Source organism: Rhinopithecus roxellana, chromosome 11, assembly GCF_007565055.1.
Source record: "Rhinopithecus roxellana isolate Shanxi Qingling chromosome 11, ASM756505v1, whole genome shotgun sequence".
Classification (NCBI taxonomy): domain Eukaryota; kingdom Metazoa; phylum Chordata; class Mammalia; order Primates; family Cercopithecidae; genus Rhinopithecus; species Rhinopithecus roxellana.
Genome location: NC_044559.1, coordinates 23,959,210 through 23,982,131, shown reverse-complemented (window position 1 = coordinate 23,982,131; position 22,922 = coordinate 23,959,210). Strand labels below are relative to the sequence as shown.

The following is a 22,922-nucleotide window of genomic DNA, read 5'->3' as shown; positions in this document are numbered from 1 at the left end:
CCGTCGGTGGAACGGTTGCCATGGTAGCGGCCGGGCGCGCTGCTTAGCAGAGGAAAGATGGCGGTGACGGGCTGGATGGAGAGTCTGCGGACAGCCCAGAAGACTGCGCTGCTGCAGGACGGTAACTCGAGGGTCCCCGCGAGCTCCTTCGCTTTTTTCCCCCAGGGTCCGGCCCTCCGGGAAGGGCCTCAGGGCCTGGGTCGGCAGAGCTGGAAGGGTCTCGGTCGTCAGCCGAGCCAGGTCCTGCATTTGCGGATGAGGAGACTGAGGCTCGCAGAGATGACATGACTGGAACACATGTCTCCGGACACCCCTTAAATTCCTCTACACCATCTCGCCCCGCTCTGAGTTCTGTTTCTAATATAGTAATTTCTTTTACATTCATTATCTCATTTGCTCCTCACCACTGTCCTGAGAGGCTAATTTTCCACCCCGTTTTACAGAAGAGGAAATTGAAATTCAAGAATGTTTTAGACTTTAGAGAGGAGAGAGGCCTGGGCTCTAGTTCCGACTGTGCCATTAATTCACCACGGGCTCTCCAGTCGGCACCTTTACTTGTTTGGGCCTCACTTTCCTCATCTGTAAAATTAAGTGGATGGACTACCATTGTTATCTCTGAGGTCCTTTCCAGCTGTAATATTTTTGTTAAGTGAACCTCTAAATGTTTTCTGTGTCTTTAGGGGAGCTAGAGCAAGGACCAAGGGCTGTGCCTGGAAGAAGTGGGCACAGGGGCATGGATACCTAACTTTTCCTCATCCTAGAATTGGCCAATGTCGGCCCCCTGTGCTCTTGGGTCCTTTCTGGACCCACTGGGTAGCCAGGATGAATTGCGTCTGAAGTTCCTGAGGCTTTCAAGATAATAGCTGGTGATTCACATTCACAGGCAGAGGCCAACCAGGGAAGCCTGGAGTTTGTGGAAATTAAAATCATTTACTTGTTCGTGCAACATTTAGGGAGGCTTTTACTATGTGCCACGCTCTAAACTAGAACAGAAAGAAAAAGATATGTTGTCACAGGACTTAGACTGATTGGGAAAAACATGTACTTAAATAATAAGATGTGTTAAATAGAGGTTGTAGTCTTGTATAAAATGGTAGGGAAGAGTGAAGGTGTAAGCGACATCTCTTTGGAAGAAAACCCAACAGAAGTGATGATGTTTCTGGGTCCTGAAGAATTAATAAGCAGGCACAGTGGCTCACGCTGGTAATTCCAGCATTCTGGGAGGCTGAGGCGGGTGGATCGTTTGAGCTCAGGAGTTCGAGACCAGCTTGGGCAACATGGCCAAACCTCATCTCTTCAAAAAATACAAAAATTATGGCTGGGTGTGGTGGTTCACGCCTGTAATCCCAGCACTTTGGGAGGCTGAGGTGGGCGGATCCCTTGAGGCCAGGAGTTTGAGACCAGCCTAGCCAACATAATGAAACCCCATCTCTACTAAAAATACAAAAAAATTAGCCAGGCATGGTGGTGTGCACCTGTAATTCCAGCTACTCTGGAGGCTGAGGCAGGAGAATCGCTTGAACCTGGGAGACGGAAGTTACAGTGAACTGAGATCGCACCACTGCATTCCAGCCTGGGTGACAAGTGAGTAAGACTCTGTCTCAGACAAAAAACAAACAAACAAACAAACAAAAGTCAAAAGTTAGCCGGGCATCACGGTACATGCCCCGTAGTCCCAGCTACCTTGTGGCTGAGACCAGAGGACCACTTGAGCCAGGGAGGTAGACGCAGCAGTGAGCTGAGATCATGCCACTGCACTCCAGCTTGGGTGACACAGTGAGACCCTGTCTCAAAAAAAAAAAAAAAAGGAAAAAAAAAAAGAGAAAAAAATAGAATAGGTGTTTGCTGAGTGAAGAAGAGGGGATATCTATTCAAGGAAGAACGACTCACATATGAGGGCCCATATGTAAAGGTGTGAAGGTACGTGCCTGATTACTAGGGGAGTAACAAAACGTTTAGTAATGTTAAAGCAGTCACCCAGTCAGAACAAACCACCTGTAACTATGTCAGGTACTATACTACATGCCAGGATAGAAGGGAGAATAAAAAGGTCCCTTTTCTCAAGCAGAAATAAGGGGATGTGGAAAATGAAGAGAGGTTACAGATAAATTGGGACATATTGTGATAGATTTCTTATGCCTTGCTAAATATTTAGGACATTTTCTCATAGGACAGTGGGTTTTATTTTTATTGTGGTAATAAATACATAACAGAATTTAGCATTTTAATCATTTTTAAGTGTACAGTTCTGTGGCATTAAGTACATTCACATTGTTGTGCAACTATCACCACCATCTTCAGAACTTTTTAATCTTTCTCAACGGATATTTTTTTCTTTTTGGAGACAGGGTCTTGCTTTGTCACCCAGGCTGTGGAGTACAGTGGTACGATCATAGCTCACTGCAGCCTTGAACTCCTAGGCTCATGCAATCCTCCCACCTCAGCCTCTTGAATAGCTGGGACTACAGGCATGTGCCACTACACTCAGCTCAAGTGAAATTCTGTACCCATCAAACGCCAACTCCTCATTCCCTCCTCCTCCCATCCCCTGGCAACCACCAATTGACTTTCCGTCTCTATGAATTGGACTGCTCTAAGAACCTCATCTAAATGGAATCATACAATATTTATCTTTCTGTAACTGGCATATTTCACTTAGCGTAATGCTTCAAGGTTCATCCATGTTGCCACAGTTGGACGCTTCCAGCTGTGCCGTTAATTCACCACAGGCTCTCTAGTCGGCCCCTTTACTTGTTTGGATCTCACTTTCCTCATCTGTAAAATGAAGTGGATGGGCTACGATTGTTATGTCTGAGGTCCTTTCTGGCTGTAATATTGTTTCTAAAGTAAACCTCTAAATGTTCCCTGTGTTTTTCGGGGAGATACAGCAAGGACCAAGGGCTATGCCTGGAAGAGGTAGGCACAGAAGTATGGATATTGTAGCATGTGTCAAAGTTTTGCTCCTTTTTAAGGCTGAGTGGTATCCCATTGTATGTCTGTACTGCATTCTGTTGATTCATTCATCTGTTGATGGACACCTGGGTTGCTTCCAACGTTTGGGTATTGTGAATAATGCTGCTCTGAACATGAGTATACAAAGATCCACTCCAGTCCCTGCTTTCGCTCTTTTTGGTCACAGTAGTGTTTAAACAAATATTTTATCGGCCAGGATTTTGTTAAGTTCTTTTGTTAGTAGCATCACAAAATGATGTTAGATTCCACCCTATCCCCAAACTGAAAAACAATTCAGTATCGCATATGTTGTTATGCCTTGTCAAACCTGCAGATTTACCCCTGGGTGTGTAGGAGGGGTGTGGGAGTGGGGGAGGGTTACTCCCCTCCACCAAGAATCATGGCTATTGATATCTTGGGTTGGATAATGAGAATCCAATGTCCTTTTTTTTTTTTTTTTTTTTTTTGAGACGGAGTCTTGCTCTGCCACCAAGGCTGGAGTGCAGTGGCCGGCTCTCAGCTCACTGCAAGCTCCGCCTCCTGGGTTCACGCCATTCTCCTGTCTCAGCCTCCCGAGTAGTTGGGACTACAGGCGCCCGCCTCGTCGCCCGGCTAGTTTTTTGTATTTTTTAGTAGAGACGGGGTTTCACCGTGTTAGCCAGGATGGTCTCGATCTCCTGACCTCGTGATCCGCCCGTCTTGGCCTCCCAAAGTGCTGGGATTACAGGCTTGAGCCACCGCGCCCGGCCAATCCAATGTCCTTTTGATTTTTTAAAGAAATAATTCATTGTGGAAATAAGAAAAATAAAATAAGTCACATATAATATTAAATATTACTACCTAGATAATCATAATTTCGTTTAGTTTTTTTTTTTTTTTGAGATGAGTTTCACTCTTGTTGCCCAAGCTGGAGTGTAATGGCGCAATCTCGGCTCACTGCAACCTTTGCCTCCTGGGTTCAACGGATTCTCCTATCTCAGCCTCCTGAGTAGCTGGGATTATAGGCGCCCGCCACCATGCTTGGCTAATTTTTTTTGTATTTTTAGTAGAGACAGGGTTTCACCATGTTAACCAGGCTGGTCTCGAACTCCTAACCTCAGGTGATCTGCCTGCCTTGGCTTCCCAAAGGGCTGAGATTACAGGCGTGAGCTGCCACGCCCAGCCCATAATTTATATTTTTATACATAAACTTCTATATTATTCCATGCTTACACTCACAGTTATCTTTTCTTTTACAAAAATATACTAATATACTTAATAATTTATATATACACTTATTTCTAGAATAAATATACTATTAAAACAAAGTATAGATAAGTATCGCATAATCATTGGGTAAGGGAGGATACTCTGAGCGCAACTTCTAAGGCAGTAACCACAAAGAAAGAAAATACATAGTTGACTTTATAAAAACTAAACACCTGTGTTGGGCACCTTAATCCCAGCTACTGGGGAAACTGAGGCAGGAAGCTCTCTTGAGGCCAGAAATTTGAGGCTGTAGTGTGCTATAATCATGCCTGTGAATAGCCACTGCACTCCAGCCTAGGGAACATAGGCAGACACTCTTAAACAAAAACACTTGTTTGGGAAAACCCACTTTAAACAAAGTTGAGGGCCGGGTGTGGTGTCTCATTCCTGTATTCCCAATACTTTGAGAGGCCAAGGCAGGAGGATCGCTTGAACTCAGGAGTTTGAGATCAGCCTGGGTAACATAGTAAGACCGCATCTCTACAAAAAAATTTAAAAATTAGCTGGGCATGGTGGTGTGCAACCATGGTCCCAGCTACTCGGGAGGCTGAGGTGGAGGATCACTTGAGCCCAGGAGGCAGAGGTTGCAGTGAGCCGAGATCACACCACTGCACTCCAGCCTCAGCAATAGAGCGAGACTCTCTAAAAAAAGCCTCAGTTGGCCGGGCGTGGTGGCTCACGCCTGTAATCCCAGTACTTTGGGAGGCCAAGGTGGGTGGATCACGAGTTCAGAAGATTGAAACCATCCTGGCCAAAATGGTGAAACCCTCTCTCTGTTAAAAATACAAAAATTAACTGGTGTGGTGGCATGCACCTGTAGTCCCAGCTACTCGGGAGGCTGAGGCAGGAGAATTGCTTAAACCCGGGAGGCAGAGGTTGCAGTGAGCTGAGATTGCGCCACTGCACTCCAGCCTGGCGACAGAGCGAGACTCTGTCAAAAACAAACAAACAAACAAACAAAAAGCCCTCAGTTTTCCTCATCTATGAAATACAGGTAATGAAGACACATAGGATTATTGTGAGAATTAAATTTGATAAGACGTGAAATGCCTGGTGGATTTCATAAGCACTGCATCCTGTCTGGACTCAAGGCTAGATGCCAAGGGGAGAAGATGAGCTCCTCCCAGGCAGTACCTTGGATCCCTCTCCTGACAGGAGAGCCCTTTCTAATGCTTGTGAGCCATCCAAATGATTAAGGGTGATATAACCTAGGGCTCTGCTAGAGGCCCTGCAGATTTAGGGGTGAGTTTACGCAGAATACCGATTAGGAATGGCTCAAGGGAACTGTATACCAGAGAAGTGAATTGGACAGGAAAAAGGCACCTTGGGGCTCTTATTCATTAAGCATACATAGGGTACTTGTCTACTGGATATTAGTGCTCTGTTACTAGTTTTACTGAGGAGTCTGCCTGTATCTACTTCCCTACCTATAAAAAGAAAGGGGGAAATTACATAGCCACTTTTAAGCAAATGCTCCATGGGTAGAGAAATTGGGCTAGGAGACTCCCTTAGTTTCTTCTTCTGCTTCTGCTTCTTCTGCTTCTTCTGCTTCTTCTGCTTCTGCTTCTGCTTCTGCTTCTGCTTCTGCTTCTGCTTCTTCTTCTTCCTTCTTCCTTCTTCCTTCTTCCTTCTTCCTTCTTCCTTCTTCTTCCTCTTCTTCTTCTTTTTTCTTCTTTTTTTTTTTTTTTAAGACAGTCTTACTCTGTTGCCCAGGCTGGATGGAGTGCAGTGGTGCAATCTCAGCTCACTGAAACCTTCGCCGCTCAGGTTCAAGCAATTCTCCTGTCTCAGCCTCCTGGGTGGCTGGGACTACAGGCACCCGCCAGCACGCCTGGCTAACTTATTTGTATCTTTAGTAGAGATGGGGTTTCACCATGTTGGCCAGGCTGGTCTTGAACTCCTGATCTTGTTATCTGCCAGCCTCGGCCTCCCAAAGTGCTGGGATTACAGGTGTCAGCCACTTCACCTGGCCTCCCTTAGTTTCTTCTATTCTTTCAGTGGATAGTGCATCAATGTTTATTCATCCTTTCAATCAGTATTTAGTTGAGCTCCTAGTATATGCCAGGAGCCACGCTTGGTCTTTAGGAAACCCTAGCATGGGGATGAAACCCCTCCTATCTAGTAGAAGAGAGGCAATAATCAAAGAGTCACATAAATAGATGTAAAATCATAACCAAAGTAAGTGCCATGAAGAAAATGCATGAGGACTTAGCATTGTGTTACTGTATGATAGGAATAGCCTGGAGATGTGCAGAAGAAGGCAGGGCACTGGCATGGCTAGAGGGAGTGCTTGGTCAGGAAACCTAATTCAATGTCCTGAACACATAGACTTGGTTTTAGGAAGTGGGGAGAGAGAGATAAATATGTTATCATTCATGGGAAGACAAATGCTTTTTAAAAGTATCATGGTACATAGTAAACGCTCCACTATGGATATGAGTAAAACATTAGGGAGGCACACATGAGGACGTGATTAATCCTACCAAGGTGGCTGGAGGTGATAGTGGAGGAAGACTTCCCAGTGGAAGTGACATTTGAGCTGGATTTTGAAGGGCAAAGAAGAGTTCCACAGATAGGAAAAAGTATGGAGCTGTTGCTGGTAGAGGAAACAGCAGAGCAAAGACATGTTCAAGGAAAGCTTCAGAAAGGGAGAGAGTCTCAGGACATGTTTTAAAGTAATGGTGGGTGATGGTTGGCAAGGAGTTTGGAGAGGCCCTGGCTGGGTTCCTCAGTACTCCCAAGGCTGGCGCTGTTTCCCAGATAGGCCCCTTGATCTGCAAGGGACAGGGCAAGGGGAGGCTTTGAGGTAAGGCGCTCTCTGTTTTGTGCACAGGGAGAAGGAAGGTGCACTATTTATTCCCAGATGGCAAGGAAATGGCTGAAGAATATGACGAGAAGACGAGTGAACTACTTGGTGAGTGACAGAGGCTCCCAGTGGGCCTTTAGGAATACTTGGTGCTGACCTAAGCACAGTGACTACTCCTAGCCTTAGGCTTGAGGCAGGAGCCCAGATCAAATGTAGAAGCTGGGTGAGACTAAAGCCCTCGAGACAACAATGTTCCTGAGAATAATCTGGGCACCAAAAGTGGAGTGCAAGTCCTTTTGACCAGTAAAATTCATCCCCACCCCTCGCCCCAGACAAATGAGAGAGTAATTCTAAGATGTAGAGAAACAGTTGGGAAAAAACTTTACAGAGGAGGTGGTATTGGAAGTCAGCCTTGTAGGTTTAGGAGGGATGAGGGCGGACTTTCACCACAATTTGTTTTTCCTTGTTTTTTTTTTTTTTTTTTTTTTTTTTATTTGTTTGTTTGTTTTGTTTTCTGAAGCCACACCAGGAGCAGGCGAGTATCAGAGGCAGAGCTTCTGAGCTTGCCTCAAAGGCAACACTGTAAAATACCGTCCTCATCTTGAAGAACATCTCAGTCCAAGAGGGTCAAAACAGTGATTTTGCAGCGTGGTCACTTCCTTTCTTTTTTTTTTTTTTAATATCCAAAATGTGTTTATTGAGATGGTTTCCCACTCATCTTGATTCAGAGTGCTTTTAGTGCTGCTTCCTCCTAAAGGAACATCCTTCTGTAAGCCTTGCTTTTCCTCCTGTAGGCTGGCAGAGGACAGTGGAGCAGCCAACACACAAAACTACCGTTTGTGCATGGCTAAAGACCGTGTTGATTTTATAGCATCCTGGGCATTTCACATCCATGAAGTAGGAATTGGGGCTCCGCACCAGGCGTTTCTTCTTGTGTTTCCTCTTCTCCTCTTCTGGGGAGGGATGAAGGAGATCCTTTGCGAGAGGCATGTTCTCGTGTGGGTAGGTCGTCACCGCCGGAAAAGCAGTGTGGTCACTTTCATTCCTGCAGCGCCTTTCCTCTAAGAACAGGCTCATGGGTAGTGGCTCCAGCTCAGATTTCTGGGAATTATTTGATTTGTCCACTGTGTTCCCAGGTGTGCACATCAGCATTAACCAGCTTCCCAGAGCTAGGTGGCTGGCTCTTTGACCCAGGGCCCAAGGCTGTCAGCAGTGGGAGTTGGTCTCTTTATTAAGTTCCATCTGAAATGCTAAGACCAATGATGGAATCACGGGCTGGTTTATTTTCCTGTCATTATTCTTGGCTTTAATTTCTTCCTGGGCCTGATCGACAGGTAGTATTGGTGAGGGAATTTCTTTTTCCCTTTTTCTGACAGCTCATAAATGTCTAGAACCGACAACGTGGATTACAGTGGCTTGCATTCCCTCAGTCTCCAGTCTTAAAATGTTTGTCCTGCGCATGTTCAGTCACACAGTGAAGTGTTGATCCCTCCTTATTATGAGCTGCTTGGGCTCCAGTCCCAATTGGTTTAGTCTGGTGCTATTAAAAATCTTGATGTGTTTAGCATATGACACTGATTCGGTGGAAACCAATACAGTAGTAATATCCTCACAATGCATTGTAATTTATAGTGCTCCCAGGGGATGACAGCCTTGGAATGCCTAACAGGGGAGAACTTATGAAAGCAGAGGTCACGTGGACTAGCCACCACCATAACCAGGCCAGAGACTAGCCGCAGCTCCTCACTCCCAGCCCCCCGTGCCACTTCTCTACTCCTCCACACAGAGCAAATAAAACAGCTATAGCTGCTGCGGCTGTAAAAACAAACAAATAAAACCCGATGTCTTTGTTGTGCTTGGGCATGAAACTGAAATTAAAAACAAGTCCAAGTTTCTTCATTTGTAGCACCATGTGCCCCGATATCCCACATTAACCTGTCACTTCTCCTGGTGGCAGGTGGGGAATAGACCGTGGCTTCCAAACTCTTCTTTCTTAAAAGCGGAAATGGAGGAGAAGACTGTTCACAGGAGAACACTGTTTGGCTAAAGTTGACCTAATAATGATATTAATATCATGACTCTTACTGGGCACCATGCTAAGTGCTCTATGTGAATTACCTCATTTACTCATCCTCATTAAAGCCCTATGAGGTAGATACTCTTGTCTCCATTTTACATTTGGAAAAAATGGAAGCTCAAAGAGGTTAAGCACCTTGTTGAGAATTATGTAGCTAGTTTCTAAGCCAGGATTTAAGCCTAGTTCTGTCCAATTAAGAGTCCATGCTTTAGTCCTCAACAACATAGTGCTGAGAGTTGAGAATACTTAAATCCAACTTTCTTTTCTTACTATGTTTTTCTTTGCCCAGAAAGGCCTGAGTGTGGACCGATGGGCAGACAGGAGGACCTCACTTGAGCCACTGGGCCCAGCTCTAGAATAGCAGATCTTTTTCTTACTTTTCTTCCTGCCCACCACCCCAGCTGCCCTGGCAAAATACTATTCATTATTAATTTTTAAGTATAAATAATCCCAGGGCTTGAGCTGGCTTTTGCATTCTATGAAGCAAAATAGGGACATGGTTTTTGTGGCAATAAATAGGAATAGTTTCCATTTTTCTAGCTAAGTATACAAATTTGAAAATTAGCCAAACCGGTTTTCTGTTAGAAAAACTCAAAGTAATTTACAGACGAAGAATTGCCAATAGGTGTGCGTCAGTCTGGGACAGAGTTCCTCCAGTTGGTGTTAATAAGCATGTTAGTGTCCTATTTTTTTTCCTACCTTCTCAGTGCTATTCATTCCCACCCCCCACAATGATTGCTGCATGTATTCATAGAGGAAAAAACTGAAGGCCCCATAACAATGATCGGAACATCAAACCAGCCTGAGAAGAACACAGCATGTCCAAGGGGGCTGAGGCTGAAGGGCAGGCCATCCCCCAGCGATTACATTCGGATTACCGACTTAATCTGCTTTGGTATTTGACCGCCAGCCTAACCACCCGAGGCTGCATTTGGAGGATATTGAGCACTTTCATCCCCAAGCACTTCACTGGCTTTATAAATGACCCACTCGATTCCCTTCGGCCTCCTCTGGGATGGGACATGGCAGCTGTTTAATAGCCACATAGCAATGTTGCAGTGTTTTAGGGCAGAAAAGAAGAATCCTGCATCCAGTTTAAGCTGCAGGGAGTATTTAGGGAAGGGGAATGTAATTATCCACATTGGAAGTGGGCCAGGGCTTGGAGCTTTGGGGAAAGAGGCCTTTAGGATGTCTACTTTCCAGCCCACCTGAAAGATGGGGCCTCCTTTCAGCAGTCTGGGACATCAGCCTGCTTCCTGCTGACTTAGGAAAAAGCCCCCAGGCACCACCTCCTTTATATATTCCCCATCAGACCCTTCACCAGGGTGGAAAGTCTCCTTTCCAGGGTCTGGCTGGGGCTCAGCTGGGAAGATATGACAGCATCCCGGGAAGCTGCCTCACACACACCAGTTTGGGTTTAACATATAATCAAATCAGAGTGACAGCAGGTGGAAACAGTCTTCTGTTGCCGCAGGAGCCGTCCTTGAGTTCAGGAACAAAGACAGGGACAAGAAAGACAAGACAAAGTGTGCATTTGTACATTTGCATTTGCACCTGTGCACTTGTGCATGGGAAAAATAAGAACTTCACCAAAATCTTTTATTGGTTCTTATCTCTAGAGGGAATGGGAAAGGAGACTTTCTTCTGCATTCTAACAAAGAATTTAATTCTCAAGATGTTTAAACAAGAAATAAAGATGAAGCAGCCAGAGGTGTCAAGTTCCCTGAGTGGTTTTTAATGTCAGAAGTAAGGAAACCAGCAGCTGACTTTCTTCCTTCTTTGAGTACTTCTTGGGAAGTTTTCTGTGTAAAACTCAAAATTTCTTGGAGTAAAAGAGTGCACAGAAAATCCTGGGGTGGTTATCGTCCCTCCAGGCCACCCTGGTGCTGTATTGTGCATTAGGACACCCAATTTAGCAAGGCCCATGACTTAACGGGGCACGTCACTTATCCAGCCCCAGGTAGTGAGGTAGTCCTCATATTTTACTTTTTCAGATAATCAAAGCTTACCCTTTAAAGGCCAAATATAAAAAAATAAATTGAGGGCCGGGCGTGGTGGCTCAAGCCTGTAATCCCAGCACTTTGGGAGGCTGAGACGGGCGGATCACGAGGTCAGGAGATCGAGACCATCCTGGCTAACACGGTGAAACCCTGTCTCTACTAAAAAATACAAAAAACAGCTAGCCGGGCGAGGTGGCGGGCGCCTGTAGTCCCAGCTACTCGGGAGGCTGAGGCAGGAGAATGGCCTAAACCTGGGAGGCGGAGCTTGCAGTGAGCTGAGATCCGGCCACTGCACTCCAGCCCGGGCGACAGAGCGAGACTCCGTCTCAAAAAATAAATAAATAAATAAATAAATTGAGCTACTTGAAAAAAAAAAAAAAAACACAGAAACCTTTCAAAATATTACATATGCTTATTGAACACTTTCAGAATAAAGTTTTATTAATAATTCAAATTCTGAATTTGGAGTTACGAGACCTGGAGTTTAGCTGTGGCATTTGTAAGATTGTCTCCTTGAGCCTCAGTAATTCTTCATACTCTGTTTCCTGGAGAGTAGTGGCAGGGGTTGAAAGAGAGCAGTCAGGGAAGAAATGCTATTTTTCATTTTAAAAATACAGACATTGGCCGGGGCCGGTGGCTCAAGCCTGTAATCCCAGCACTTTGGGAGGCCGAGACAGGCGGATCACGAGGTCAGGAGATCGAGACCATCCTGGCTAACACGGTGAAACCCCATCTCTACTAAAAAATGCAAAAAACTAGCCAGGTGAGGTGGCGGGCGCCTGTAGTCCCAGCTACTCGGGAGGCTGAGGCAGGAGAATGGCGTGAACCCGGGAGGCAGAGCTTGCAGTGAGCTGAGATCTGGCCACTGCACTCCAGCCTGGGCGACAGAGCAAGACTTCGTCTCAAAAAAAAAAAAAAAATACAGACATTGGAGTAGATGCTTTCTAAAGGAACTTCCACCTTTAAAATCTGTGATGGTTGTGTTCTATTATGAAGTGGCACCATTGGAGTCTAAGGGTGCTTGTTTGCCCTTACACTAAATGGTCCCAAGTATTTATGTGGTTCTGACACTGCCGTCCAATGTGAGCTGTCCCCATACCATTGTCAATATGCCTGAGAAAAAAAGTAATTTCCTGCCTTATTCTACACACAGCATTTTATACCTAGTCTGAGCAAGAATCTGAGAGTGATCTTTCCTATAGTATAGAGTAGGGTACATGGATATTTTCACAATAAGCTGCTGCTCAGAGGCATTTGTCACTTCTGAGTTCGCCACTGTGACAGAGGCCCCCAGAAGGCTGCTTCCAGTGAAGTGCGGTATTAACACTGAATAGATTTGGATATACTCCTGGTCACAGTTCATTCACTTAAGAGAGAAGTATTTGTGGGGGGAAAAAAGTTGCCTATAAAGCATATTTCCAAGTTTTACACTTCCTTATTAATTTTCATTATAAACTTGGAAATGTGTTTCTAGGGAGAATTTTTGGCCCTAAGAGGTAATAAAATCACACTGCAGAATGCAGCATACCTTATAAAAGCACATATCCAAGGGAAAATTCTAATTTTACAGCACACTTTTGTGTTCAGGTTGTGTGCCTTACTTATAGCGGTAAGGGCATTTGGATTTGACACAGCTGCTCAAAAGGTCTAAAGTAAACAGCTGGCCTGCCTAGTGCCGAGAACCTGACTGTAGCTATCAACTTCTACCTGGAAGAAGACACAAACAGAAACAACTGTAACCGAGTACTGTGCACTTTTTGAGTTGTTTAGTTCCTTAAACAGCTACAGAGGCTGCTGGTCTTTAGCACCAACTGGGCTCCTCAGGCTGGAGGATACCATAGCAGGCAGCCCCCAGATTCCAAATGCAGCAGGAAGGGAAAGGAACTGGGGGATGGGAGGTCACGGCTCAGAAAAGATTCCCCTGCAGTGATGGACTGCATGGTTCCTGAAAATGAAAATCTCAGCAGGGTTTCAGGTACTGTCCATTCAACTAGTTTCTTGATTTATAATTTTCATAATATATGTGCCTTAAAATCTTATGCAAGCATCTGGGTTGTTAAGGTAAAATAGAGATGGTTATTTGCATTCTAAAAGGATTCCCTTTTACAAAAAATTCACATTAGATCTTTTATAAACAGTGCATTTAAAATATGGCATGTGCCTACGATTTTGTTTAAATGCAGCTTTGGGGCGTTTTTTTGGTTTTTGTTTTTGTTTTTTTTGTTTTTAAAGCAAGGTATACCAGAAATGAGTGAATTTCTACATTTGGACTTTCTGAATCATGATACAGACCTGCCCAACAGCTTTCACCCTCTTAATTCTTTTTTCCTCTGCATGTTTCTGAGGGAAAAAATGTGCCTCAACTCCTTTTTGGGATCCAGATTTTCTCCATTACCAGAAACAACCCTTTTCCTAATTTTCACTTCTTCTCTTTGCTTGAAGCCATGCCTGAGGGTTTCTTGACTCCACTTGGCTCCTCTCAGAGCTTCATTCCAGTTCCTTTTGCCTGAGCACCCATGAGATGCGCTTTGTAGGTTGTCTAATGTTGAAATGCTCTACTGAAATTTCAGAAGTTGTGAGGTCCCTCCTTAAATTAACAAAGCCGAGAGTAAAGGCCCAACACTCCCACTTTCATCTTGTGCTGGTTACCTAGTGTGGTGCCGGTGATTCGACAGAAAAGAGCAGAGACCCTCTCTTCACTCTCATCCCGATGCTTGCTTCTCTCCCCAGTGAGAAAGTGGCGTGTGAAAAGTGCCCTGGGAGCCATGGGCCAGTGGCAGCTTGAAGTAGGAGAGCCAGCGCCCCTAGGAGCAGGGAACCTGGGGCCTGAACTCATCAAGGAAAGCAATGCCAATGTACGTCCATCTGTCCAGGTGTCTTGCACGGGCTGAGGTGGGGGTGGGCTGTGGGCTGCTGGGTTTTGAGGACAGGCACCACATCTTGTTCACCTCCTCACCTCCAGTGTGCCACCTGGACACAGCAATCTATAAATGTTTGTTTGAATGTATACAGACATTTTGGCTTGATCATCCCAGGGCGGGGGCTCAGGGCCTGGAGTGTTGTAGCAATAGTAGTGTCAGAGGGCAGCAGTGGAGAAGAGCTGAGGGTCTTGTGCCCCAGGGTAGAGCTCTGATGAGGGTGGAGCCTTCCCTTCCCCAGGAACAGTCCTCGAGTTGGATTTGCTTTCTGTAGCCTATCTTCATGCGCAAGGACACCAAGAAGAGTTTCCAGTGGCGGATTCGAAACCTCCCCTATCCTAAGGATGTCTACAGTGTCTGTGTGGACCAGAAGGAGCGCTGCATCATTGTCAAAACAACCAACAAGAAGTGAGTAGCGTGGAGGGCACCCTGTGTGTATGAGCAGGCTGTAGGTGGGGTTTGATCTGGGGTTAGGATCATTATTCAGGCTGGTCCTGCAGAGAAGAAGCCCTTCTGCTTCCAGGTATTGGAAGGGCTTCCTCTCTGCAGGACCAGCCTGAATAATGTAATCAGCTCCATCAGGGAAGAGAAATTTGAATGACTGTCTAGTATAGTACCTGGCATAGACAGGAGCTCAGTAAATATTTGTTGAATGAATGAGATGATGAGGGAAATCACACGAACATTAGCTTGTGGTCTCAGGTGGTTCTGCTGAAAGGTTATTATGATATTGGTCTCCTGGCTGGATCCAGTCCTTGTTAAGGGTGGCCTGGTGACATCACTGTCAGAGCTGGCAGGGAGCCATAGCTTGGAAGGCACACCTGTCTGAAGTGGCAGTGACAGTCCTTTAAAGCAGTACTTGACAGCAGTTTAAAGCAGACTGGGCAGCAGTAAACCTAATCCCTCCCCAGACTGAGTGACAGTGGGGCAGATGCTTGGGCTGCTTGGAAATCTCTTGCATAATGCTTCAAAAGGGGTACTCAACTTCCATTTGTGGTCCCTTAGAGGGGAGGCAAACTGCAGGGGTTGAAAGGACAGAAGGTGGCCACAGTGCATTTCCATTTTGGAAATGCATTGATCTCATTTAGGTTTCTGAAGCCCTGACTGATCACAGGAGATGAGAAATGCCCTGTGTGAGGCCTGAAGGGAATGGCCCTGAAATGAATCAATCTTGACCTGGGCTAGAGAGAATAACAGTCTAGGGCCACCTCCCACAAAATAGATTTGGGCATTGAGATGGGAGGTTTTACAAGTTACCTGTCTGCAAGCTGTGAAGCCATTCAACATGCCTCATGGGGATCCCATCTCCTGCTTTACATGCAGTAATGGGGACCCAGCTCCTTGTGCATCTCCTCAGGTGATGTGGTGCCAGTCTCCCCTTCCATCTCTCTCAGGCCCACGAGGCCCACAGGGAAGCAGGGTAGCTCCCAGACTCCCCCATTGCGGCCCTGGGTGCTGCTATCCTCTTGTGACTCCTATATCCCATTGCTTTGGCAGGGTTAAGAGGACAGGGGAAAGGGTAGAGATGGATGAATTAATTTCAGGATTATTGCTGTACATGCAGCCAGCAGCCCCTGCAGTGGGCCTTGTCTATAAAGTCATAATAATAAGGGTTTGTGTTTATAAAGCACTTTGAAGCCCTCAGATAAGAGGCAGTTTATTCCTGTTATTGTTCTCATCGTTAACAGGAGTCACTGCCTAAAGTGGAATTTAGCAATTTCAGACAACAGAGAAATTGCCTGTAGGAAAACAAACTCCATGCTTCAGCAAGCGTTCCCTGGCGGAAGAGGCCTTGGGTCCAAACTGGGAACAAAAGTGCTTCTGATAGCACTTGAATCTGCAGCCCAGCACTTTGTGAAGCTGGCTGCTGCCTCTTTTTTGTCCCCCAGAGGTCACTGTCGAATACAGATATCAGACAGAAATGTGATTACCAGGGAGTGAGGAAAGAGAAGCTAGCTAGCTCACCAAAAAATTCATCTGCGGGCAGATCCTCTGGGTCCCATCTCCTGCGCACATCCAGCCATAGGTGGCGCTATTGGCCAGGAGCTCCGTGGCTAGAGGCCCACGCTAGCTCTCAAGGCAAGTGGGGGTTGTTGAATATTTTTGAAATGATGGGTGAGGCCAGGTGGGATGGGAGTGATGCCCCTGGAGGGGCAGGGCTGAGGGTTGGATTCCCATAGAGGAGAGAGGAGTGTTTCAGGGCCCACTTTGGAACCCACACTGAGCCTCTGGTCCAGTGTCCCAGCCTGGCTCATCCCTGTCCTCCTCAGGTCTCTGCTTTGGGAGGTAACCTAGACGCCGCTGAACCCTTAGCCAGATCATTCCTGAACTTAGTGGCATTTTTACCTTCTACCTGGAGGAATGTGTTTTATACCTTGACTCCCATTAATTATATAGAACTCAATGGCTATTCCTTTTTAAAAAATTAATTTGGAAGGGAGAGATTTATTTCTCATCAAGGGTTATAGCCTGCATAGACATTCTTTTTTGTTTTGTTTTGTTTTGTTTTAAGAGATGGAGTCTTGCCCTATTGCCCAGGCTAGAGTGCACTTCTTGCACAGTCATAGCTCACTGCAGCTTTGAACTCTGGGCTCAAGGGATCCTCCCACCTCATCCTCCTGAGAAGCTGGGACTGTGGTTGTATACCACCCCACCTGGCTAAGTTTAAAATTTGTTTTTGTAGAGTTGAGGGTCTCTCCATTTTGCCCAAGCTGCTCTCAAAATCCTGGGCTCAAGTGATCCTCCTACCTTGGCCTCTTGAAGTGCTGAGATTACAGGCGTGAGCCACCACACCCAGACCAGTGTGGCCTCTGGCCAGAAGCCAAAAACTCAATGGCTACTCCCTTCCACAGTGTTTAGCTTTTTAAGGATACAGTACATTTAAAATCTGTTTTCTGATCATCATGCTATCGGGAGGTGGGCAGGATCCATACTTTTATTCTTGTGTTATAGATGATTATATAAATGTATATATAAAGTCGGCATGATGAACCAGCCTGCTGAAAGGAAAGTTAGTGACCATCTCTCTTGATGCCCAGGCATCTGCACTTTCCATCACATCATGGCATTTCTCTCTGATTTGACCTCTTCCTTCACCTGGAGGTTCCATACCTGCCCCAGTTCTAATATTCTGGAATGTGGTTACTGACCAAAGCCAGAGTTTCTTTACCCATACTTGCCTTGTCTTTGAAGAGCTGGGTTGGTGACTTTACTTGAAGGAATTGATTGTAGTGTATCATGTCCTTGGCCTCACATATTAGTGAGGGCTGAATCAGGGAAGGAAAAAAGTGCTTTTCTAGGATCCCAGTGTTGAACCATCTATTCCTGATAATAACATTTGTGCAGAAAGAGGGCTCCTAGCCTCAGCCTGGAAGTTGACCGCTGTAAGTGGAATGAGCCAGGGTGCAGGAGTGAGAAGTTGTTGGGTTAAATCTGGCCTCTGTCACATATTAGCTGTAGAAGGTAGGCAAGGTTTCCCCATCTATCAGAGAACACTCAGAGCTCCTTCACAGATTTTGGGGAATTGGATGAAATCGTATATGTACAGGCCAGCACAATGGCTGGCCTGAAGCAGGTCCTCAACAGTTCTTTGGAAATTGGAATCTGAGGAGAGCTTGGCTGATTTGACATCGGTGATACTAACACTGTGGGAGATGTTAATAGGCTTCACTAGAAAAAAGGATTCTGTGGTCAAATAAGTTTAAGAAACTCTGGATTAAACAGGCTGCTCTTTGGTGGGGCCGAGAGCCTTTAGTATGTGTGTGTGATTGTGACTCTCTAGCAGGGGGTGACTGTGGGTGGGGGTTCTGGGTTTGCCTAGCGCCTTGATGTTTAAGAAGATTTGCCTGCTGCTTTTCTAAGGGCGGACTGGTTGGAGGCTTCTCTGGACCCTCTGGCAGTGTGCAGGTGTGCATGGCACCCCCTCCGAGGTATGTGAGGCATGACCTGAGTGATTGTCCACAGCAGCCCTGCTCCTGCCTTCAGCCTCCAGAGTCTCTCTCCCTCTGATGGCCTGGCCTCTGGTGTCCTTTTGGATTGGAGAAGGGCTGGAATTGGGGAGGGGATACAGTAGAGAGTGTAGAGAGGGAGGCAGTAGGTAATTCCTGAAAGAGCCAAAATGGAGTTGTCTGTGGAACAGGGAGAAGATAGGGTACAGAGTTGGCCTGTTCTGGGCCCTTTGACAATGACTTCAAGTTCATCTAGTGCAGCTCTTTTATTTGAAGAAGGAATGTGGAAACTGAGGCCCAGAAATTAAGTGACCTCTCCAGGGTCACAGGGCAGGGCCAGGAGTTCTGCGACAAGCCTTTACTTCCACATACGTCTTTTGAAGACTTTTGACATTCAGAAAGCAAGGCCATTGATGTGTTGGAGAGAGTACCCAGGGGGCCCGCAGAGTGTTTAGATTCCAGGGGAGACAACCTGTTTCATGGTTGAACATCCCCACCTCCCACCCCAATATCTGCCCCATCCTTGGACAAATGCAAATAATCTAGACCATTGTGGGCTATTACTTTGTGGTGAGAATGTGGAGACATGGAGGGGTCAGGAGATTTGGGGGATTCTCACTTTAATACGGGCTTCTCTGTTTACTAGCTTTGTGAGTTGGGCAAGATATCTAACTTTTCTGGGCCTCAGTTTCCTTTTGTTTAAAAGTGAATAATAGAAGTCACCAACCTGAGAGAGTTGTTTTGACAACTAAATGTGTTTAGAACCTGGCACAGAATAAGCATTAATTTTTTAAAATGTCATCTTTCATTGTATGGCTGAGATAGAACAGTGAAGGGAGGTAGGAATTGGGGAGAGCGGGGCATCTGCAGGAAGCCAAGGAACTATCCTGCTGTAAGGATTCAACTTTTAGCAGAAACAAAACAAGGTCTGATCAGCAGGTATATGGCCTTGTTTCTTTTTTTGAGATGGAGTCTTGCTCTGTCATCCAGGCTGGAGTGCAGTGGCACAATCTCTGCTCGCTGCAACCTCCGCCCCCTGGGTTCAAGTGATTCTCCTGCCTCAGCCTCCCAAGTAGCTGGGACTACAGGCGCCTGCCACCACACCTGGCTAAGTTTTGTATTTTAGTAGAGACAGAGTTTCACCATGTTGGCCAGGCTGGTCTTGAACTCCCGGCCTCAAGTGATCTGCCCGCCTCCCAAAGAGCTGGGATTACAGGAGTGAGCCACTGCATCTGGAGGCCTTGTTTCTTCTTCATCTTTTTCTTTTAATTTTTTGTAGAGACAGGGTCTTGCTATGTTGTCCAGGCTGGTCTTGAACTCCTGGCCTCAAGTGATCCTTCCACCTCAGCCTCCAAAAGTGCTGGGATTACAGGCATGAGCCACCATGCGCACCCTCTTCTTCATCCTTAAATCCCCAGCTCACAGCTCAAGGCCTGGGACACAGTTGATGCCCAATAAATGTCTGCTGCCTACCTACAGCTGTCTGAGGCTAAACGTTATGACTCTTCCAGAAGCACAGTGGGTCTCTCTGTTGTCCAGGTGCTGGTGAGAAAGTCAAATACAGTACCCATCATGGAAAAAAAACCCATGTCTGGGGAATGGGGGTGAGAAGGGGGTGGGCTGCCCCAGGAGGAGAAAAGGCAGATGCTCCCTACTCCCTTGATTGAGCCTGACTATCAGGCGCTTCTAAGAAGTTGTTTAACCTCAACCAATAAACTAAATCCATTACAACAGACTCAAAAACCAAGCTGAGCCTCCAGGTGCTCTGCCTTCATTCCTCTTGCCTGGAGGTAGGAGTAGTTCAAGGAAAGCAGGTGCAAGCTATGCACCTTAAGTTCCCTCTGATCCTGTCCTTGCTGTTGTGGCCAAGCCCTGGGATTCGTTTTCTGGTCCCACTGCCCCAGCCTGGGGGAATGGTTCGGCTGGGCTGCTTCCCTCCTGGTTCTGCTTTTTGTGTATCTTTGCAGGGAAGATGTTAACACTTCCTAACAAGTCTTTGTGTTCATCTAATCTCTGCTGTTTAACCTTTGACTCTCCCCTATTATCAGTGTCTGCCACCTTTGCTGGCCAGACCAAAGGCCCCAGGAAGAGCCCTCAGCCTGAGCTGGCTAGGAAGAGGATGAGGCAGGCATTCCATCCCCGGTTTGCAGGCAGATGGATCGCCTTTCCCTGGGGCAGAGCTTTGGAAAATAAAGCAACTTGCAGTGCCATTAGGATCCCCCAGCCCCCATTCCTTTTGAACTGTCAGCCTTTAAGTAAACATTCTTTTCCTGCCATGGGTCCCAGTACCTTAGTGGGGAGTGGGGAACCTGGGAGGAGAGGGGCCCCAGAGTCTCTGTTGAACGGAGGGATTTGGGCAGGGAGGACCGGGGCAGAAGTGCTGCATTGATGTCAACTCTCCGAGTCCCCAGGGCATAGGGGCTTTTGAAGTGGACTCAGGGTAGCTGTCACCACAAGGACCAGGCCCCTCTGAAGTACTAAAAGCCCCATCCTCCCCAGGCCTCTCACTTGAGTTTGTTTGTACCTGCCTGAGGTGTTTCCCTTCACAGCCCATACAACCTCTGCAGCAGAAAGTGATGCCTTGCCCAAGTGACAGGTCTGGCAGCCCCTGGCCAGATCCTAAGCCACATTTCCACGAAGTAAAATGCCAAATTGGCATATTGTTAGAGATGAAGAGGCCATTCATCGTGCTTTGGTGTAGTAAGCATCAGACCAAGGACAAGGAATCTTACTCTAATCTTGACTTCCATCCCAGCTGACAACTGGCTGTGAAACAAGGCACATTTCAGTTCCCTTTTTGGTAAGGGGGGTCAAATTTCCTGCGAAGTCTAGTTATACACATTACGAACTGGGTGTTGCTCTTTTGTTTTTGTTTTTGTTTTTGTTTTAATTAAAAGGCATCATTAATCTCTGAACCAGCACCTGGAGATGATAAGGACCATGTGTGATGTGTAAAAATGGAGGAGTGGGGACTTGGGGCCAGCCAAGTAGTCCAGAGGTCCAGCTTCCATGAAGAGTAACATGGTTTGTCCTCTCAAGGAGATTTCTCCTAGTAGATACACTTTTCCCTCTGGCCTACAAGTACAGCCAGGCTAACAAGGCCTTGAAAGGCCCCAAAAGAGGAACAGGTAGTTGAGGCCTTCAGAGGACTTCTTATGTAAATGGTAGCAATAGGGCCCCAGCTTTGGGAGACAGATCTGAATGTCCTTATTCTGTCCATTGTTAGAACACGTCCCATTTTTCTGGTGTCTCCATGAGGCATTGGGTGTAGAGGAGTCCAAGCTGCTTGAGCTATTTGTGTTCCAGGCTTCTTCTGCCTGTCTTAGGGAGACCCAGCTCTTGAGATGTGAGTCACTACAATCCCTGGTCTAATCATAGAATTATAACTGGGTTCTGCTCTTCTGCCACTGGACTGGACATAAGGCTTGCATTCTATGCTTTCCAGGGCCACTGAGCTCTAAAATACTGGTGTTCTAACTGGCTTGTCTTCTTCCTCTCTGCATGTGTGGAAGGTGTGGGAGAACTATTTAGAAGCTAGGCAGCAGAGGACCTGATACCCAGCTGTTAGGTCACCTTGCCGAGTGCCCCAATGGCCTCTCGGTGTCCCCACAGGTACTACAAGAAGTTCTCCATTCCTGACCTAGACAGACACCAGCTACCTCTGGATGACGCCTTGCTAAGCTTTGCCCACGCCAACTGCACCCTGATCATCTCTGTAAGATTCACCCAGACTTCTTGGACACTGCATCAGGGAGAGTCTTCCTCTTTCCCTGCCCACTTCCCATCCCATAAGAGTCCTCAGTTCTAGCCCCAAGCCCTAGGGTGTGCTTGTGGGAGAACAGGCATCTCTAAGTCAGCATAGGGGAGAGCAGGGAGGGGGCTCAGGGAGGAGCCTGACCATATAATTCACAGCTAGAAGAGGGTAGAGGATGAAGGGGAAGCGGTGGAAATTGAACTTGGGTTCTGGTCCAATGTCTGCTCCTACTCAGGCACGTGACCTTGAGCAAATCATCAATCCTATAGGCCTCAATTTTGTTGTGCAAATAAGGGGATCAGAAGGAGTAGGGGCCCCAAGTGTGTACGGAAGGAAAAGGGACAGTGACTGAATTATTTTCTTCTTCCTGGCTCCATCCACAGTACCAGAAGCCAAAGGAGGTTGTGGTGGCTGAGTCCGAGCTACAGAAGGAACTAAAGAAGGTAAAGACAGCCCACGGCAACGATGGGGACTGCAAGACCCAGTAGTTGGCCCCTGAGCCTTATACCTCCAGCACAGGGGGTGCCGTGAGACTTCAAGGCTTGGTCCTTCTTGACCACGGCAGCCTCCTATCTTCTAGGAGCTATCAAGGGTCTACAAGAACTGGGCCGTGGGGCACTCCTAGCCAATGAGTCATGGTCGTATTTCCTGAGTAAAGTCATTCTGAGCTACTTACTGCACAGGGACTGCCCTGTTGTTTACCTCTGTATGCTACCTGGCCCCAGACCCCACTGGCCTCCCTCGGGAGGGTGTGATGACATTCCCTTCTCTATCCCAGGGACCTTCAACATAAAGCTTTCCACAAAAAGGGAGAATGGGGTGGGAGCACATGGCCCTAGTAGGGCAGGGCTGGCCTTTCCCTGCAGCCTGTTTACACAAACTCACAGGAAGACCAGGCTGGAGGGAACCTGCGCTATCGTAGCTTGCAGAAGTGGCTCAGAGGAAACTCCTGAAGATACATGGGCAAGGGAAACATTTTAAAAATGCAGAAACCGGCCAGGCGCAGTGGCTCATGCCTTAATCCCAGCACTTTGGGAGGCTGAGACGGGCGGATCACCTGAGGTCAGTAGTTCGAGACCAGCCTGGCCAACATGGTGAAACCCTGTCTCTACTAAAAATACAAAAATTACCGGGCATGGTGGCGCATGCATGTAATTCCAGCTACTGAGGAGGCTGAGGCAGGAGAATCGCTTCAACCTGAGACGTGGAGGTTGCAGTAG

General features: G+C 46.7%; 2 protein-coding genes across 5 annotated transcripts; one reads left to right on the top strand and one right to left on the bottom strand.

Annotated features, from left to right (window-relative positions):
* Nucleotides 1-8: 8 nt before the first annotated feature.
* On the top strand, nt 9-22,382 carry DPCD (deleted in primary ciliary dyskinesia homolog (mouse)). Of its 4 annotated transcripts, XM_010356126.1 has the most exons (7): nt 9-121; nt 7,034-7,114; nt 13,814-13,938; nt 14,276-14,409; nt 17,863-17,907; nt 21,561-21,663; nt 22,086-22,382. In XM_010356126.1, exons 1-7 carry the CDS (start codon nt 58-60, stop codon nt 22,188-22,190), a joined length of 657 nt encoding a protein of 218 aa, XP_010354428.1. In that variant the 5' UTR covers nt 9-57; the 3' UTR covers nt 22,191-22,382. The 4 variants fall into 4 exon arrangements, with proteins under 4 accessions (XP_010354428.1, XP_010354429.1, XP_010354430.1 ...); XM_010356127.1 differs by lacking the exon at nt 17,863-17,907; XM_010356128.2 differs by lacking the exon at nt 7,034-7,114 and having other exon boundaries at nt 15-121.
* On the bottom strand, nt 7,687-8,028 carry LOC115900372 (40S ribosomal protein S27-like). Its single transcript, XM_030940649.1, has one exon. It carries the CDS (start codon nt 7,994-7,996, stop codon nt 7,742-7,744), a length of 255 nt encoding a protein of 84 aa, XP_030796509.1. The 5' UTR covers nt 7,997-8,028; the 3' UTR covers nt 7,687-7,741.
* Nucleotides 22,383-22,922: the final 540 nt, after the last annotated feature.

Bases quoted from the DNA above. Each gene is read 5' to 3' on its own strand.
- DPCD (XM_010356126.1), top strand. From the start codon at position 58: ATGGCGGTGACGGGCTGGATGGAGAGTCTGCGGACAGCCCAGAAGACT. The intron at 13,939-14,275 runs GTACGTCCATCT...TGCTTTCTGTAG, and splicing joins TCAAGGAAAGCAATGCCAAT to CCTATCTTCATGCGCAAGGA. The intron at 17,908-21,560 runs GTGTGCATGGCA...GTGTCCCCACAG, and splicing joins GACCCTCTGGCAGTGTGCAG to GTACTACAAGAAGTTCTCCA.
- LOC115900372 (XM_030940649.1), bottom strand. From the start codon at position 7,996: ATGCCTCTCGCAAAGGATCTCCTTCATCCCTCCCCAGAAGAGGAGAAG.